The sequence below is a fragment of the Equus asinus genome, chromosome 1 (genome assembly GCF_041296235.1).
Source record: "Equus asinus isolate D_3611 breed Donkey chromosome 1, EquAss-T2T_v2, whole genome shotgun sequence".
Taxonomy (NCBI): Eukaryota; Metazoa; Chordata; class Mammalia; order Perissodactyla; family Equidae; genus Equus; species Equus asinus.
In genome coordinates this window covers 183,128,337-183,146,311 of record NC_091790.1, presented here as the reverse complement: position 1 = coordinate 183,146,311, position 17,975 = coordinate 183,128,337, and the positions used below count along the sequence as shown (strand labels likewise).

The 17,975-nt window shown below is 40.5% G+C and overlaps 1 protein-coding gene across 2 annotated transcripts in view; it reads left to right on the top strand.

Annotated features, from left to right (window-relative positions):
- Positions 1 to 554: 554 nt before the first annotated feature.
- Positions 555 to 17,975, top strand: part of RBM28 (RNA binding motif protein 28) — a 29,970-nt gene continuing 12,549 nt past the window's right edge. For both annotated transcript variants that reach the window (XR_011504361.1, XM_014854290.3), the window contains exons 1-13: positions 555 to 848; positions 2,103 to 2,261; positions 2,573 to 2,667; positions 3,379 to 3,454; positions 3,903 to 3,995; positions 4,784 to 4,855; positions 5,671 to 5,884; positions 6,052 to 6,194; positions 7,032 to 7,104; positions 9,570 to 9,679; positions 14,421 to 14,494; positions 15,573 to 15,708; positions 16,696 to 16,760. Coding sequence is in view for 1 of the 2 variants with exons in the window: in XM_014854290.3 (XP_014709776.2) it covers positions 731 to 848; positions 2,103 to 2,261; positions 2,573 to 2,667; positions 3,379 to 3,454; positions 3,903 to 3,995; positions 4,784 to 4,855; positions 5,671 to 5,884; positions 6,052 to 6,194; positions 7,032 to 7,104; positions 9,570 to 9,679; positions 14,421 to 14,494; positions 15,573 to 15,708; positions 16,696 to 16,760 (1,428 nt within the window). In the remaining variant the exon portion in view is untranslated. The remainder of the gene's footprint in view (positions 849 to 2,102; positions 2,262 to 2,572; positions 2,668 to 3,378; positions 3,455 to 3,902; positions 3,996 to 4,783; positions 4,856 to 5,670; positions 5,885 to 6,051; positions 6,195 to 7,031; positions 7,105 to 9,569; positions 9,680 to 14,420; positions 14,495 to 15,572; positions 15,709 to 16,695; positions 16,761 to 17,975) is intronic.

Genomic DNA, 17,975 nt, shown 5'->3' with positions numbered 1-17,975 from the left:
TCTACCCCCACTAGACTATATTCTTCATGAGGGCAGAGATCCTGTCTTTATTAGCTCACCAATTTTATCCCTAGTGCCTGGCGCATAGTAAAAGCTCAGGAAATACTTATCGAAAGAATGATCGTGTGCGATCTGTGCCTACATGTACTTTAGTAGGTATAATTTGCGGAGTGTTACAGGCACAGTTACAGTTATCTGTTACAGTCTGACAGATGTCTCATATTTTCTGAGAACGTGAGAAATGTCCGAATGATGTATGTGATATACTTGTGTCTATTTGCATTCTGGCTGTGTTTCATGCATGTAATCTGAGAGACTGGGCGGCACCTCGGAAAATATTTATTAAACATCCGTTGTATGTCCGATCCTTGGTTAGGCCAGCAAAAACGACTTCTCCTGCCTGCCCTGGTGAATTTGGGATCGATGTCCTGAAAGTGCGATTTTAAGCAGAGTAGGAACTAGCAAAATCGAGTTTCCTTACAGAGGCAGGGGGAGGTACCTGGACTAGGGGTGGAGCCCAAATCAAGTTCAGCCCCCAGGCGTCACCATTTTTTCATTCCGGAATGTTTTTTCCCCTTCCCACCACGTTTTCCTCCGGACTCTTTTGGGTAACGAGCACTTCCGGGGCCTCCCGGCAGCACGGCGTGTTCTGCAGGCAAAGGCGACTCGGTGACTCTCGTGCGCCGGCCTGGTTTGCTTGCGGCCTCACGCGCATCGGTTTCCCGACCTCATGGCTGGGCTGACCTTGTTTGTGAGCCGCCTCCCGCCCTCGGCCCGCAGTGAGCAGCTGGAGGAGCTGTTCAGTCAGGTGGGGCCGGTGAAGCAGTGCTTCGTGGTGACTGAGAAAGGTATGGGGCGGGGCGGCCGAGGGTAGGGTTGGGGGTTCCTGGGAGCGGGATGGGGGCGAGGACACCCTCCCAGACTTCGCGGAGCCGTATCATTCTTTACCCGCCCCTAAGAGAAGGGACTGGGCCTTGAGTTTCTTTTTTAAACTGATTCTGCTTTAGATGAGTCCTTAGGTGTTTGTTTTTGAAAGTCAAAGCATTCCCTTAACTTTATATAGCGCTTTCCGCTTATTGTGTGCACTCACATGTAAGATCAGGTTTTGTAATAATGAAAGTAGCTAACTTTTAATAAAACGTCAGTGAGGCTTACTGAGAGTTAACTGATTGCCAGATGGGTTCTGAGTCTTCCATGTATTATCTTATTTGATTTTCTCAACTATCATGAATGCCCACTATGTCACTCTCTCAGCTAGTCGGGGCTTCCCTGGCTGCTGTGTCTACGCAGTCGTTTAATGACAGGCATACCTTCTGAGAAGTGCATCGTTAGGCGATTTTGTGTTGTGCGGACATCATAGAGTGTACTTACACAAACCTGGGTGGTATAGCCTACTACACACCTGGGCTGTATGGTACCAATCTCATGGGACCACCGTCTTATGTAAAGTCAGTCCTAGACCAAAACATCATTATGCAGCTCATGACTGTATTCATTTGGAAAGAAGGGATGATGATATTCGCTTTACCTACCTTGGTGTGTTCTGAAGATAAAGTGAGATAAGAGATTTGGAGCCATTTTGGAAAGTTTCATTTGATATTGGTTGCTAAGGGTTGGTAATAATGGTAATGGTATCTGCAGGCTCCCGAAGCAATGTTTATCGTTTGAGGTTCTTTTGTCAGGGCCTCAGCCATTCATTGCTGATCTATTCTGAGGAGGGGCTGCATTATTACATTGTAATTTTTGAAGCTACCTTACTTTCTTTACTTCTCTGGTGATGTTCAGTTCTATCTGATGTTGAGTTCTTCTTTGGAGCTGCAGTGTGTTTCATGGATCCTCCATATCCTTGAGATTATCAGGAAAGGAGGAAGAAGAGGAGCTAACAGCGAAGACACCAGGTTAGAAGAGGAAGCCTGACGATTTGTGAGCAAAGTGGAGAAGGGGCCACTGATGCCAACCTTGTTTCTTTCCCTCCTAAGAATTTTGGCAAACTGACAACAGGATCACCCGGCTGTATATCTGCTAGTTTAGGACTTTGAGAATTTACTGATTTAGGACTCTTGGTTTACGATCGTCTCCCTCCCACCCCGATACTGTTCCAGGGAGTAAGGCATGTCGAGGCTTTGGCTATGTCACTTTTTCTATGCTGGAAGATGTTCAGAGGGCCCTCAAGGAGGTTACTACTTTTGAAGGCTGCAAGATCAACGTGACTGTTGCTAAGAAAAAACTGAGGAACAAGTCCAAGGAAAAGGGGAAAAATGGTGAGTTTCTAGTAAGTGAAGGGAGTTTTCTCCCAGAGTGAAGAGGAGGCAGAGTGGCACTGGGGTTAGCTTCTAGACCTAAAGCTTTCCAAATTTCCTTTTAATGTTCTAAGTCATCCAGTGTATTTTGTTACTTGTTTTAGTCTTTTAGTTACTTCTAAGTCTGGAAAGTCTGGTGTTCTTGGGAGTTGCTTTACTTAACCCTGTGGTAAATGTCATCTGTTGCTAGTAGCTTCTTTCCTGTAGTGTTCTGGGCCGAGAGGTGGGTGGTCTTGGAGCACAGACTTATTCCATTGCCTCCTACTTTTTAGAAAATTCAGAGTCCCTAAAGAAGGAGCTGAAGCCTAAAAAAACCAAAGTGACAGATAAGAAAGCCAGATTAATTATTCGGAACCTGAGCTTTAAGGTAAGTGACAGAGAAGGCTAACACTGTGTGTTCTGAAGGCTGTTGGAACCAAGGCATGCTCATTGGTGGAACTCCTCACTAGGATGGTGTAATTGGGCTTACTTCCTTCTGGGGATGAACCTTAACCTTGTTGAATTCAGAAAATGGGCTTGTAGGGGCCAGCCTAGTGGCATAGTGGTTAAGTTCATGCACTTTGCTTCAGTGGCCTGGGATTTGCGGGTTCAAATCCCAGTTGCAGACCTACACAGTGCTCATCAAGCCATGCTGTGGTGGCATCCCACATACAAAATAGAGGAAGATTGGCACAGATATTAGCTCAGGGCAAATCTTCCTCAAGCAAAAGGAGGACGATTGGCAACAGATGTTAGCTCAGGGCTAGTCTTCCTCACAAAAAAAAAAAAAAAGAAAGAAAAATAAAATGTGCCTGTATAAACAAGACCTTATTAAGGACAGTAAGTGTGAAGATTCCCTCCTTTTTGGGAAACTACTGCTGAGAAAGGGAGGGGAGAAAAGCTCTCTGATATCTGTCTTTTTTGCCTTTTAGATACAAAGCCAGATGTCTTCTATTCTGAAATGTTCCATGTCCTAGTCTCAAAAGTGAAAAAGGAGTGCAAATATTCAGGCTCTTCCTAGTGAACTACTTTGGTAGTTGATGTTTGTGTTTATTTGCTGTGATAATCTCTCTTTGTCTTTCTTCACTTTTGGCCTCAGTGTTCAGAAGATGACTTGAAGACAATATTTGCTCAATTTGGAGCTGTCCTGGAAGTAAACATCCCTAGGAAACCAGGTACTAGCAACCCTTCTTTTGTTGTGGATTAGATTAAGATTATTTTACAAAATGGTCTTTTTCCTTATCGCCTTTGAACTAAGCGCCATTTGAAGTAGAAATACAAGGTTCATGTCATACTCTTTGTGAGCCCCAGATGATATGATATACATAAAGTATCAAGCACAGTCCTTGACAAGTAATAAAAACTCAAATACTAGTGCTATTCTCCTGATGGTAGTTTTAGTTAGATCAAACTAGTTTTAGAAGATGAGTTACAGTTTGAGAAAATGCGTTGCTTTCCCCAAGCCTGAGTCAGGGTATGCTCAGCAGGACATAAGCTGTTGCTTTGGGCAAGGGGCTGACTGGTTGGCAGGATTTGGGCCATCTGGGTTTGCTGTCACTTCTTTCTTAGTGTCTGTTGGCTCCCTACCTGCTGCCTCTAACTTCTTTCTACTTTTGCACACAGATGGAAAGATGCGTGGTTTCGCTTTTGTTCAGTTCAAAAACCTCCTAGAAGCAGGAAAAGCTCTCAAAAGCATGAACATGAAAGAGATAAAAGGTAAGTTTTCTATACCCATACCATTGACCCAGATGTTTCTGGTGTTGGGGTAAATTCACACAGTAACCCACTTTCTGCATTTTCAAAAGGTGTTTGCATTGTTGAGAGTCTCACTGCTAATATAGAAGCTGTTTTGGTGAAATATTCCTAGTAGTTTATTCTAGGGTTAAACTTGAAAGAACCCATGTCATTATTCTCTTTTCTTTATTTGGTGATGAGTGTCCTTTTAAGTCCCTAATGAGAGCTGTCCCTGAAATAATCACTGATAGACGCAGGCTGCTGTCTAGGGGATGTGGGATCTGCAGGTTCCTCCCTCTTGGTTATCGTCACTGTTTACCATCTGTAGGCTCTTAGGTTGACTGTGAGGCTACTCTGGTATTGATTTACGAGGTACTCTGCCTGAGGAAGGGATTGGCTCAGAGACTTCCTAACTTCTGAGTAAGGTGCAGATTATGCCAGAATGCCTGTTTTGCCTCTTGCTAATCTAACTGGAAACTTAAGTCTAACTGGATGCACTCTTCTAATTCTTTATTTATGTTTTACTCTATCTTATCCCAGGCATGGTGGCTGTGTAGAAAGGCAAGATTTCTGTTCGTTGTTAGAATGATTAAAGGTTAAAAAGAATTGACAGCTACTGGAGTTTTATTTAGGACCAACATTGTCTGAATTGGCAGTTTCTTTGTCTCCTTTAGTTCTGTTACAGTCTTTGATGAATAAGAAGCCATTTACAGGAGATAGGAATGTTAAAAAGAAGAAGGCCTTTCTGATGCTACTTTTCTGTCTTACAGGGCGGACGGTGGCTGTGGATTGGGCCGTGGCAAAGGATAAATATAAAAATACTCAGTCTGCTTCTGCTCCAGGTAAGATGTGGTGGTGTTGGGTAGGAGGGGTTGTATGTCCCAAGGTGAGTGCAGAAACAACTATCTACAATAAAAGTATAAGGGAACCTGCTTGTCAGTGAGAACATTGGCCTAGAGACACCCAAAGCGTAAGATTAACCAGAAGAATGAGACTGAAGAGTAAGAAAAACTCTGAATTCCTTCTGTCTCACAAATGAGCCCAGAGCTCTTTGTCAGTTCATATCATACCATCTGGTGATCTGGTCCCAAAACATAGGATCTTTTGAGTCTAAGCTCCCTCTTGGATGCGGATGCAAGTGAGGGGTGGGGCCTGAGTTCACTGTCCCCTCTACTTGCTGTCCTCTCCAAGCTTTTCATAATAGGGAGTGATAGAACATAAAGAATAGGGAGACTTAAAAATTTGAGTTTTATTTAGAAAACAATTGGCTTTTGAGTCACCAGGTTCTCAGAAAACAGAACTCACTGAGACTAAAGTTCATGGTTGGGCTCCAGAGCAAGGCTTGTGCTGGCCGTGGTGCACAGTGGTGGGCTGTTTGTGGAGGCTTGGTTGCTACTTCTCTCATTCCAAGCCAGGTTAACCTTGAGGTTTCTGATGAATGAGACAGACTCCAAGGGAATCTCAGTGATGAGGGGTTTTTGTTGGGTTTTTTTGCTTTTTTTCCTCCATACTTTCTCCTGTTAAGTACAGTAAGAAAACTATGTGAGATTCTGTAAAACCAAAGAAACTGGGAACTTGGGGTATTAGTTGCTCTTGTTAAAATAACCCTGTTTTGGATACTAAGTGAATTCCTAACTTTCTTTACTTCCCTGTGTAGGTGAGGAGAAGAGGCCTGAACCTAAAGATCAGAAATTAGGTAAAGAGAATGGCAGGGAAGAAGAGAATGTGGGAGAGGAAGCAGAGGAGGAGGGGGAGGATGAAGATGATATGGAAGAGGAAGAGGAGGAGGAGGAGGAGGATGAAGAAGATGAAGAAGAGGAGGAGGAGAATAAAGAATCAAAGGTGATGAAGGCTGTGCAAATTCAGAAGAGGTAAGCAGCTCAGCTTGTTCTGAGACAACAGAGGAAGATTTAGAGTTGTTTCTGAGAGGAAAAGTGATGTCTTTTCCTGCCCCCATCATTGCAGAATTGACACGGGTAAGGAAGTTGGATAGGCCCGTCTCAGCCCAGATCCTTAGTTCTGAACTGTCCCGTTGCAGAGCAGTCAAGAGGGCAGCGCCTGCAGAAGGCAGTGAAGAGGAGCATTCCGATGAGGACGGCGACCTGGAGGACGGAGAGAGTATTGACAGTGGAGAGGAACAGGCTCAGAGTGATACCAACACTGAAGAGCAAGAGGACGAAGGTTTGCCAGGGATCTTTGTAGATGCCTTTAAATTTAAAATAAGTTACTGAGAGATATGCCTCAGTTCAGCTCATGCCTCTTTTTAAATAGGACCCTGAGGTGTGCTGTCAAATTTATGTTTCAGTGCTAAAGATGAAACCTTTATATTCCTGTCTTCTAAAGGTGTTTTTGTTTTGTTTTTTAAATGAGTTTGGAGTGGTGTCTGAGAGTTAAGATTCTTTGTTAGGGAATTTAAAACCTAGCTTAGGGGCCGGCCCAGTAGTGGAGCAGTTAAATTCGCACATCCCGCATGTGTGTCTATTTTTAAAAACAAACAGTGAGTCTCCCTTATACCCTGTTCCTGACCACTTAGGGCCCCTCCCCAGAGACAACCAGGTTTCTCGTGTATTCAAAGATATTTAATGCCTTTATAAGCAAACACATACACATATATACGCACATATATACAATATAGTGTATGTTGTTTGTGAGTATGTGCATTTTTTCTCCTCAAATGTCCTACATATTTTATATTTTCAGAAAGTTTACACTGTCACAACAGTACGTGGGGAATCTCTTTTTTCCCATACCATTACCACAGTGAATATCATCTATCTTTTTGGTTTTTGCTAATCTGTTGGTGAAAAATAGTATCTTATTTCTTGTACTATGTTTTTGTTTAATTATGAGTGAGTTTGAGCATCTTTCTCTATATTTAGTTTCACATACTTTGTTCATTTTTAATCAGATTTTTTTCTTATTGATTTATGCAAGATCTTTATATATTTAAGAAGTTAACCCATTGTTGTATGGCTTGCACTACTCTTTTTCAGTTTGTTACTTTTCTTTTTACTGTAGATGTGCAAGTCTCAAAGAAAAAGAAGAGGAAGCTACCCTCTGATGTGAATGAAGGGAAAACTGTCTTTATCAGGTATCCCCTTCTACCTTGACAACTGCTGATTATGTCGCCTTCAGAGGGTTCTCTTTTTTCTTCTCCCTCCTTCCCTCTTTCTCCTTTTTTTTTTTGGTGCTAGTTCTGTTAGCTAAGCCAGAAAGTTAGATGCCTCTAAGACCATTAGCACATCTGGCCCTAAGAACATACCAAACAATGAGAAACGTAGGAGAATCAGAACTATACAAAGAAGATAAATAGCAGGGGTCTTCATATCTTGTCCTCATTTAGATTCCATTCTTTGTAATTGGGGTGGCATAATTTGGCACAAATCAATTCTTTAACTATTAGAAACATCTTGCTTCTGGCCTTTGTTTTAGAAGGAGTGCTGGGGAGGGAGTAACACCGCTACTCCAAAATGATTTCTTTCTTCATGCCTAACTTATATTCTAAAGTAGTGTCCAGAATAAAGTAAGGCATCCTATTTCTAGGAAAACTGAGGGAGAGAGTTGGGCTGGAGTTAGGTTTTATTTCATGTTGTCATTGCTGTTTTAGTCCTATTGACTGCAGTAGATTGGTTTTTTCAGAAGGTTGGGATATCTTCAGTACACCTCAAGCATGCCTTCTCATCCTTGGGTCTTATTTTAGAAATGTGTATTTTATCCTCTTGTAGAATTTTTTTTTTTGCAGGGGATGATTTGCCCTAAGCTAATATCTCTAGCTTATCTTCCTCCTTTTTTCTTCTTTCCCCCCGCCCCAAAACCCCAGTACATAGTTATGTATAGTTCTAAGTTCTTCTGGTTCTTCTACATGAGCTGCCACCACAGCATGGCTACTGATGGACGAGTGGTGTGGTTCCGTGCCCAGGAACCGAACCTGGGCCACTGAAGTGGAACATGCTAAACTTTAACTACTAGGCTCTGTACAATCTTTTAAGATTGTTTTTGTTACACAGTTAATTTATGTTTATTGTGGGAAATTTAGGAAATAAATGAGCAAAACAACACCAAAAAAATTAACCTTAATCACTACTCAGAGAACACCCGCACACATGCCCGTATCATAAATATTCACAAAAATGAGTTTAGCCTATGCATGCTGTGCTGTAGCCTATTTTCTTCCTCTGCAGCATATGTCTACATAATTTTTTTTTACTGTGTTATTTAGAATTGCCATATAAATAATTTTGTATTTGTAGAGGATTCTATCTAAAAGGAAGGAAGAAATGTCGCATTTAGAAGCCTGTGACCTCAATACCAAGGGTACCATTCCTTATACATCTTTTAGTTAATAAAGAACTTAAGAAAGTCATGGGATGGAAGAGAAAAAACTGTACATGATGAGGCAAATTCGAAGAAATAATGTGGCTGGGATATGTCTTATTACAGAACATCTTCTTTATCTTGGTTACTCCATAAGGCAGGATCATTTATGGGGTCGTGAACTGAGTGTAAGAGAAGTCAAATAGGTATTTATTTGGGACTGTTTTTCTTATCCCTGGAAGGCTGCGCATAGCTGGGGAGATGAGGAATCTTCACACTGTGTTGAAATTTAGTAGAACAAAATCTCCTTCCAACATTTTTTAATCCCATCGAGAGAAATAAGTAATTTTCTTTTTTTGCACTTAGCCAGTAAACTTTACCATATTTGCTTTTGAGTTATTATTTTGAAGGACTTTATGACTTTTGTAAAATTTTAACTGAAACCTGATTTCATAGGAGCACAGAGGAGAAAATGGCTAATTGAAAGACAGGGAGAGTTTTGACTTTTCTCATTAGCCTGCTGTGAGTCTTGGTTGTAGTAAGGGAAACTAAATTTGGCCAGTTTAAGTGAAAAAGCGGGTTTGTTGGATGAACATTAGGGTGACTCACAGAATCAAGCTTGTCAAAGAGCAAACCTCAAGAAGGGGATGAAAATCTGGGTAGTTCTGAGACCCTAGCTGCAGCAGGCCATGGGTCTTTTCTCTGAGGATCCCCACCCCCCTTTTTTTTCCTTCTTAAGGTGTAACATGCATTCTGTAAAGTGCGTTAACCTATGTGTACAACTCAGTGAAATTTTTCATATATATATATGAAATACATATATATATACACACACACATACAAATATGTATAGCTGTATATATATTACCATGTAACCACCACCTTGATCAAGATATGGAACATTTTCAGTTCCCCAGAAGTTTCCCTCGGGTGGGGCATTGCTGTTTGGAAGTGAATCTGCATCTGTAACTTCTGGTCCTTGTTGTATGTCTGCTCAAGTTTTAAATTCCTGGGAAGGAGAATCTGATTGACTTGGGCAGGTCAGTCAGTTATGGCTGAAGGACAGAGTCATACATCAGAGACCTGGCCACTGGGGGCCACCCCTGTTGGTGCTATTCCTGAACAGGGGAGGGTGGTCATGGACAAGAGAACCCTCTGATGTCTGACTCACTCACCTTGTACTGGAACACAGAATCTCACTTTTGTAATTGACCTTTCTTGTGACCTGATTGTCTTCCATAGAAACCTGTCCTTTGACTCAGAGGAAGAAGAGCTTGGGGAGCTCCTCCAGCAGTTTGGAGACCTTAAATATGTCCGCATTGTCTTGCATCCAGACACAGAGCATTCTAAAGGTATTTGCTGTCAGCTGGTCAGGCCCTAAAAGGATTGAGACCACTGCCACAGGCACTGACTAGGTTATGTGAGAGCATAACATGTGCCCTTCTGAGGGGTTCACAGGCCATCCAGGTTTCTTTGGTCCATAGAAGCACCAAGGACATTTTGAGGTTGTCTTCCATCATGTCAAACTCATCACCTTTAATGGTGCTGCCAGCCGTAATTTTGTCTAAGCTTTTCAAGCTCTTGCTTATTTACTTTAGGGTAATGAATTCCATTTGTTGTTCTCCTTTGAATTTCAAATGTGATAACATTTCCTGGGTATTAATCATTCCACATTGCTTGAAATTACTGGAATCTTCCTCAGCTCTTTTGTTAGAAATGGAAGCTGACAGAGAAACTTTGTTGCAGTGGCAATAGTCAGAAGGAAAACTGTGTAGTGGTAGTGCTGCCTTCAGGTTTTTTTCCCCTAAAGCTGTTTCTTTTGATCTTCAAGGGTTGACCACTCCTTATTCTAGTATACTGTTGTTAGGGGACCGTCTTTTCAACCCATTCTCCATTCATAATCTTTGATTTCATCAACTGCAGTCATTCTCCTAAAGCAGTGAATTTTTAATTCGTTATGATTCTTGATTCCTTTGAGATCTAGGAAAAGCAATGAACCATCTCAGAAAAATACCACTTCTGAGGGTTTGTGGGCTCTCTGGAGCCTATCCATGGATTAATAACCTCCATTCTAAACTTTCTTATTTTCTGAATTGATGAGATCTGATCAGTTTTGGTTTTTACTCAGCTAGAAAAGATGTAAATAAGGCAATTTGATGGAAAGAAAATCCAACTGCTTCCTGGAGATTAGGGATCTAATCCCAGCTAAGCCATAGAACAGCTGGGTGATTTTTGGCAAATCATTTAAGCACCCTGGGCTTCAGTTTCTTATGTGTAAAATGAGTGGGTTTAACTAGAGTAGTCACTTAAGGTGCCTTCAGCTCTGATATTCAGTTATACTTCTTGGACCTTCTCCATTCTAGTATGTTCTTCTAAAAATGGGCAACTAAAGTTGCATAGAATGTTTTAAGCAGTAAAGGATATTGCTTTACTTTGATGGTATCTTTTATTCCTTTTTGAGTGCAGTAGTATATTGAGTTGATATTTTCAGAAGGTAGTCTACAGTTGACCTGCTCAGTCTCTTTCTTGGTCTATTAATGTTAGCTGAGAGTTAATGATCTTAATAAGCATAGTTTTCATTATTTTTTCATAATGCATTGTCTTTCCCTAGCTCGTATTAAGGTTTTCTGGCACTTTTTCTGCCTACTCACACAACTTTGGCCTCCTGCTACAATATTTCCCCGTCAGCATTCCATTTCACTGCCTGAAAGAGCTAAATATTATCTGAAGACTTTTTGGGAAGTGTTAAGACTGAACCCAGTACTGATCCTGGAAATTCCAGTGATAAAATTCATACCCATTCAGAGAGAAGTACTTACTCACTTTCTTCATATTGGATGAATAGGCGGATCTGCCTATTAGAAACATTTTTTCCTCCATATTTATTATTTGTTTCTTTTGAGTATCTGTTAATGCTGGACATTATGGTAGGTACTAGGGATCTACAAACAGCCAAGAAACATGCCCCTTATTCCTGAGGCATTCACTCTGTTTGGGAAGGTGCCACCTGACCAGTACTGTAATAGAGATGTGAGTGGAGGACCTGTGGGTGGGGTACTTGACTCTGCCTGGAGGAGGCAGGGAAGACCTAGATGGTGACCCTTGTGTTGGCCTGCTACATGTGTCTTTTCAGTTAGTCTGCTAACATTCATTCATATATTTTTTTTTTGAGGTAACATTGGTTTAAAACAAATAAATTTCAGGTGTACATCATTATATTTCGATTTCTGTGTAGACTACATCATGTTCACCACCCAAAGACTAATTACCATCTACCAGTATACACATATGCCCTATCACCCCTTTCGCCTTCCCAATCTCTGTATCTATGTGCTTATTTGGTGGTGGTGTTTTTATTTTCTTATGAGTGAAATCGTACAGTATTTGACTTTCTTCATCTGACTTATTTTGCTTAGCATGCATAATACCCTCAAAGTCCATCTGTGTTGTCTCAAAACAGCAAAATTTCATCTTTTTTATAGCTGAGTAGTATTCCATTGTGTATATACACCACAACTTCTTTATCCATTCATCCATTGATGGACACTTAGGTTGTTTCCTAGTCTTGGCTATTGTGAATAATGCTGCAGTGAACATAGGGATGCATATATCTTTACACATTCATGTTTCTGTGTTCTTTGGATAAATATCCAGAAGTGGAATAGTGAATCATATGGTAGTTCTATTCTCTTATTTTTTTTTGGCTGGAAAAGATTTGCTCTGAGCTATAATCTCTTGCCAATCTTCCTTCCTCCTCCCCCCGCCACCCCAAAGCCCCCAGTACATAGTTGTATATTTTAGTCTAGTTCTTCTATGTGAGCCCCTACCACAGCATGGCTACTGACAGACAAGTGGTGTGGTTCCGCACCCAGGAACTGAACCCCAGCTGCCAAAGCAGAGCATGCCCAACTTTAACCACTAGGCCATCAGGGCTGGCTCTCTATTCTGAATTTTTTTAGGAGTCTTCATACTGTTTGCCCTAGAGGCTGCACCAGTTTGCATTCCCACCAGCAGTGTATGAGGGTTCCCTTTTCTCCACATCCTCTCCAACACCTCTTATTTCTTGTCTTGTTAATTATAGCCATTCTGACGGGCATGAGGTGATACCTCATTGTAGTTTTGATTTGCATTTCCCTAATAATTAGTGATGTTGAACATCTTTTCATGTGCCTGTTGGCCATCTGTAAATCTTCTTTGGAATAGTGTCTGTTTAGATCTTTTGCCCATTTTCTAATTGGGTTGTTTGTTTCTTTATTGTTGAGATGTATGAGTTCTTTATAAATTTTGGATATTAACCCTTTATCAGATATATGGTTTGTGAATTATCTTCTCCCAATTGTTAGCTTGTCTTTCATTTTGTTGATGGTTTTCTTTGCTGTGCAGAAGCTTTTTAGTTTGATGTAACCTCATTTGTTTATTTTTTTTTTGATAGTGAGTCACCTAGTGAACACCTAGTGAGTGATGGTGTTCAAAAAGATGCTGCTAAGACTGATGTTGAAGAGTGTACTGCCTATGTTTTCTTCTAGAGCTTTTATGGTTTCAGGTCTTACATTCAAGTCTTGAATACATTTTTGTTAATTTTTGTATATAGTGTAAGATAATGGTCTACTTTCATTCTTTTGCATGTGGCCAGTTTTCCCAACACCATTTATTAAAGAGATTTTCCTTTCTCCATTATATGTTCTTGGTTCCCTTGTCAAAAATTAGCTGTCCATAGATGCATGGGTTTATTTCTGGGCTCTCAATTCTGTTCCATTGATCTGTGTGTCTCTTTTTGTGTCAGTACCATGCCATTTTGATTACTACAGCTTTGTAGTATATTTTGAAATTAGGAAGTGTGATACCTCCAGCTTTGTTCTTTTTTCTCGGGATTCCTCTGGCTATTCGGAGTCTTTTGTTGTTCCATATAAGTTTTAGGATTCTTTGTTCTATTTCTTTGAACAATGTTGTTGGGACTTTGATAGGGATTGCATTGAATCAGTAGATTGCTGTAGGGAGTATGGACATTTTAACTATGTTAATTCTTCCAATCCATGAGCATGGACTATCTTTCTATTTCTTTGTGTTGTCTTCAGTTTCTTTTAAGTGTTTTATAGTTTTCAGTGTACAGGTCTTTCACCTCTTTGGTTAAACTTATTCCTAGGTATTTTGTTGTTGTTGTTGCAGTTGTAAATGGGATTGTATTCTCTTTCTGCTAGTATGTTGTTAGTGTATAGAAACACAACTGATTTTTGTTTGTTGGTTTTGTATCTTGCAACTTTGCTGTGTTCACTTATTATTTCTAATAGTCTTTTGTTGCATTCTTTAGGTTTTCTAGATATAAAATTATGTCACCTGCAAATAGTGGTAAAAGATCAATGTTCCAGTAGCTCTAGGAAATATGGCATTGTTTTTATATGTGAGAGAATATTTGAAGTCTAAGGGAATACTAACAAAATATTATGTAACCTGTATTTCTTTTTTGGAGTTTTCTATGAGGTGAACTTTTTTTTATTTGCTTGTAAAAGCTGTGTTTTATCAATAGCAGAAATTAGGATGGGCTGATTGGCCTTACATCTAGCCAGTGAAGGGTGGGCCTGTGGCAATTTTAGAGCATGAATCAAGAATTGAGTTCATGGCTTTCTGGTTCACTGCTGTATTCTTGTGATAGAGACCAGGAACTTTTACTCCAAGAGACAGATCTGCCCTTATCTGATACCTCCCACCAAGTGACTGTGATGACAGTGAGATCTGTAATTAATTTCAGGGTTAAGTGGTTCCTGCCTTATTTTTAGTCCTCTAATAGACATGCAGTAAGTGAATTAAGTGTTAAGCTGGAATTTCTCTACCATTTCGTATGGATCTTTCTTATTAAGGAGGGAGATGGTGAGACTAAAGCTCTAAGATGTATTGGAAAAGATGAAGGAAGTAATAAAATTTCATTGTGAGCAGGTGTGCTATCTTATGTCTTTGAACTCTTAATGCCTGACACAGTGCCTGTCTCGTGGTACTTAGCAAAAGGATGCTACTACCCCTTCCACGTTGTGTCAGGTTGCCACCATTTGTAGTGTTGTCTTTGGTCTTTGATCTCACTTAATTTTGTCTCTTGAGCAGGTTGTGCATTTGCTCAGTTCATGACTCAAGAAGCAGCGCAGAAATGCCTTGAAGCTGCATCTCCAGAGACCGAGGTAAGGAAGACATTTCCTTTACTCTATAACTTAGGTGATAGTGGCTCCCAGGGGCAACATCTGATGTTTACAAAAAGCAATATTATTATCATTGTCAATAATATAATAATAAAGCTAACACTTATTGAGCACTTGGTTAGGCACTGAGCTTTACTTGTATTACCTTATTTTAATCTTTGTATCAGCCTTATAGGAGCATATAAGGTAAGTACAATTATTATCCCTATTTTATAGGTGAGGAAACGGGTATAATGATATATGTAATATTTCTTGATCACTATCTGTGTGTTAGCCTTTATCCTAGCTGATGACATGAAAGACTGGGGCAAGAACAGATTAAGGCCATCTATGAAGTAGAGTAAATGTTTTGTTTTGTTTTTTTGAGGAAGATTAGCCCTAGGCTAACTACTGCCAATCCTCCTCTTTTTGCTGAGGAAGACTGGCCCTGAGCTAACATCCATGCCCATCTTCCTCTGCTTTATATGTGGGAAGCCTACCACAGCCTGGCTTGCCAAGCGGTGCCATGTCTGCACCTGGGATCCAAACTGGCGAACCCTAGGCTGCCGAAGTGGAACCTGTGCACTTAACTGCTGCACTACCGGGCCAGCCCCAAGAGTAAATGTTTGAGAGAGAAAGTGGTTGATGAAGAATTTTTCTGTGTATTCTATGAGCAAGAGTATACATTGTTTTGAGACAAGTTATCCTGATGCCATTGTCTCCTAAATTTTCTTGAGTAGAATTAACACTATTATTTCATTAGCTTTCTTTAGAATGCTAAAAATATGCCTATTTACAGATCATTTTCCTCAATTTGGGCCTACTTTGGGACTAATCAACTCCCCAAAAATAAATTATTTACTGCTGACTGCCCTAAGTACACACGTGGCCTTTTGCATGACTATACTAAATACTGTTAGGCTCAGTGATCCACTTGCAGCCAGCTGGGCTAAAACATCCTGGGGGTTGGGTTCCATAGCATAGTTAGGGCTTGCTGTTTCCGTTTCCTTGGTGTTCCTTGTCAGGTGCTTAGTTTCTACTTATTATGTATTTTAAGAGAGAGGATTACAACCTCTTACAGGGTGGTGGGCTTAAACTGGATGGCCGGCAGCTCAAGGTTGACTTGGCAGTGACCCGTGATGAGGCTGCAAAGCTCCAGACAAAGAAGGTGAAGAAGCCAACTGGAACCCGGAACCTCTATCTGGCCCGGGAAGGCTGTGAGTAGTGGAAGGGAGACATGAACCAGCCTTCTCAGTAGCTGGCTCTGTGCTGTGACAGTGACCCAACAATAGTGTGTTTGGGATCATGTTTCAAATTAAAAACCCAAATGTCTCTTTAACAGTGTTATATTGTGATTCCACTTTAGCAGATGTGGCTTTCTCTTAGCAAACTTCACCCAGTCTGTGGATTAACTGGTCCATTTGTTTTTCTGCCTGCATGCCTCTAGACCTTTTCGTCAGAGGATTGCCAGGGCAAAGAGGAAGGAAAAACTCAAATTGCCTTCGCTTCTTGTCATCATTTCTAATATGTTTTCTGAAGGAGTTGAAAATTATGACTAGAATTATTCTTTTGGATTATTCATGAATTTAACATGTACAATCAGTGTCTTTCTCTTAATGTCAGAAAGATAATAAAAAATTAGCTTTAATTAAAAAAAAAGAAGAATCTCTTCTTCAAGGTCATACAGTATTTATTGGCCCACCTTCTGCACCGCCTAGACTATTAATGTAAGGCCATTAGCCTTTCGGACTAGGCCTTTATATGGCAGCGTGGCTGTTTTCTGGGCTGGCTTATTCACTGCTTAGTAGTGGCCCCCAAGTACATGAAGAGCAGCAACATTCTAAGGGCAGGTTATAGGGGGAGCATTTTTGCATTCCAAATGTCTAAAATGTACTTACTTTCAGAACTTCCTCTGGGCCTTGCCATCTGACTTTGGGCATGTACATGAAGCTTCTCTAAGGGGAGGGAATGAGAAAAAGAGCAAAAATCACAAAATGTTCAGAGTTTTGGTCCTTGAGAGCAGCTCTGAGCCGAGAACTTAGCCCTGTAGCCTATTTCTGGACCTACCCAAATGCCACTGTGTCCTGGCCAGCATAGTCCTCTGGGCCCTATACAGAGAGCTTGCATCATTCAAATCACATTCTTCTTGTTGCTCAGTGAAAGTTCCCATGCTGATGTCTTGGCCTGTTTCCCTCTTTCTGCAGTGATTCGTGCTGGGACGAAGGCTGCAGAGGGCGTGAGTGCTGCTGATATGGCCAAAAGAGAACGAGTGAGTGGATTAGGCACCAGCCATCAGGTTCTGCATGACTTATTATAAATCAATAAAAAATAATAATGAATGCTAGAGGTGCTTATCAAAGAGCTAAGTATTGATCACAGACCCAACTTACACTTTTGTTAGAAAAGAAGCACACAGGTGACAAAACAGATAACCCAACATTATACATAATATTATATCAGCATTATATGCCATTATAAGAACTGGGTCTTATTCTTTATTTTCCTAATGCTCAGCAGTAAATATTTGCCGAATAGTATGTTTGTAGATCATGCAGTAAACGCTTAGAGGCTAGGGCTATTTATAAGTAGATATCGGTATAAATGCAGAATAACATAAGAAAGGAAGATCAGAGCAAGCTGGAGTTAGTAGGGAAGGAGGTAGATGTGGGTCTTGGAAGTCAAAGTTAAGATAGACATTTTGGGCAGGAGGGTGATATCCCTAGATTATAAAATCATTTTAGGAAAACTCCATATTATGGGAGTTTCCACTGATAACTGCTACCATTAAGTTCCTTTGCTGCTCAGTAATGTTTGTCCCCAGTAATTTTTACTTTTGCTCATATAGCTTGCTTTCAAAAGGGTAAGCCAGCTTAGAATGGTAAAGATGCATAACCAGTAACAGAGTTAACTATGGAACCTGAAAGTGCAGAAGATGGTGGACAGAGATGAGAAAATAATGACAGCAAGAGGCAGTGTGTCTTTTCTGTGTTCGTTTTCTAGACCAGTGTTCTCAACTGCCTTTGATAGTGAGCATCTGGAAATCATGGTATTGGGGTGTGTGGGGGGGGCATTGTATGCCCTTTTCTGATCACAATGCGATAGTGACACATTTAGTTTTCTCTTAGAATGAATTTTTCTAGCAAAAAGCTCACTAGATTATATGCATGATAATTCACAGCAAACACAGTTTTTCCTGGGAGAAAAATCAGACTGTTGAACTTCAGCATGATAGCCTCCTCAAATAGCCCTGTAATACTCATTTCCAGAGTATCTGTTTATTTTGTGATTTGTTAGTACTTTTACCAAAGAATAGCAGTAACGAGAAGACTTAATAAAAGAAAATTTCAATTTAAAACTTTTTTCTACTAACCTAATTTTAAAAAAACAAGTCAGGAGAAGAATGTCATCTTTTCACTTTAGAGACAGGTTGCTCTGAGACCAGTGTTTTGTGCAGCATAGTTGAGGCTGATGCTCTAGAAGCAGA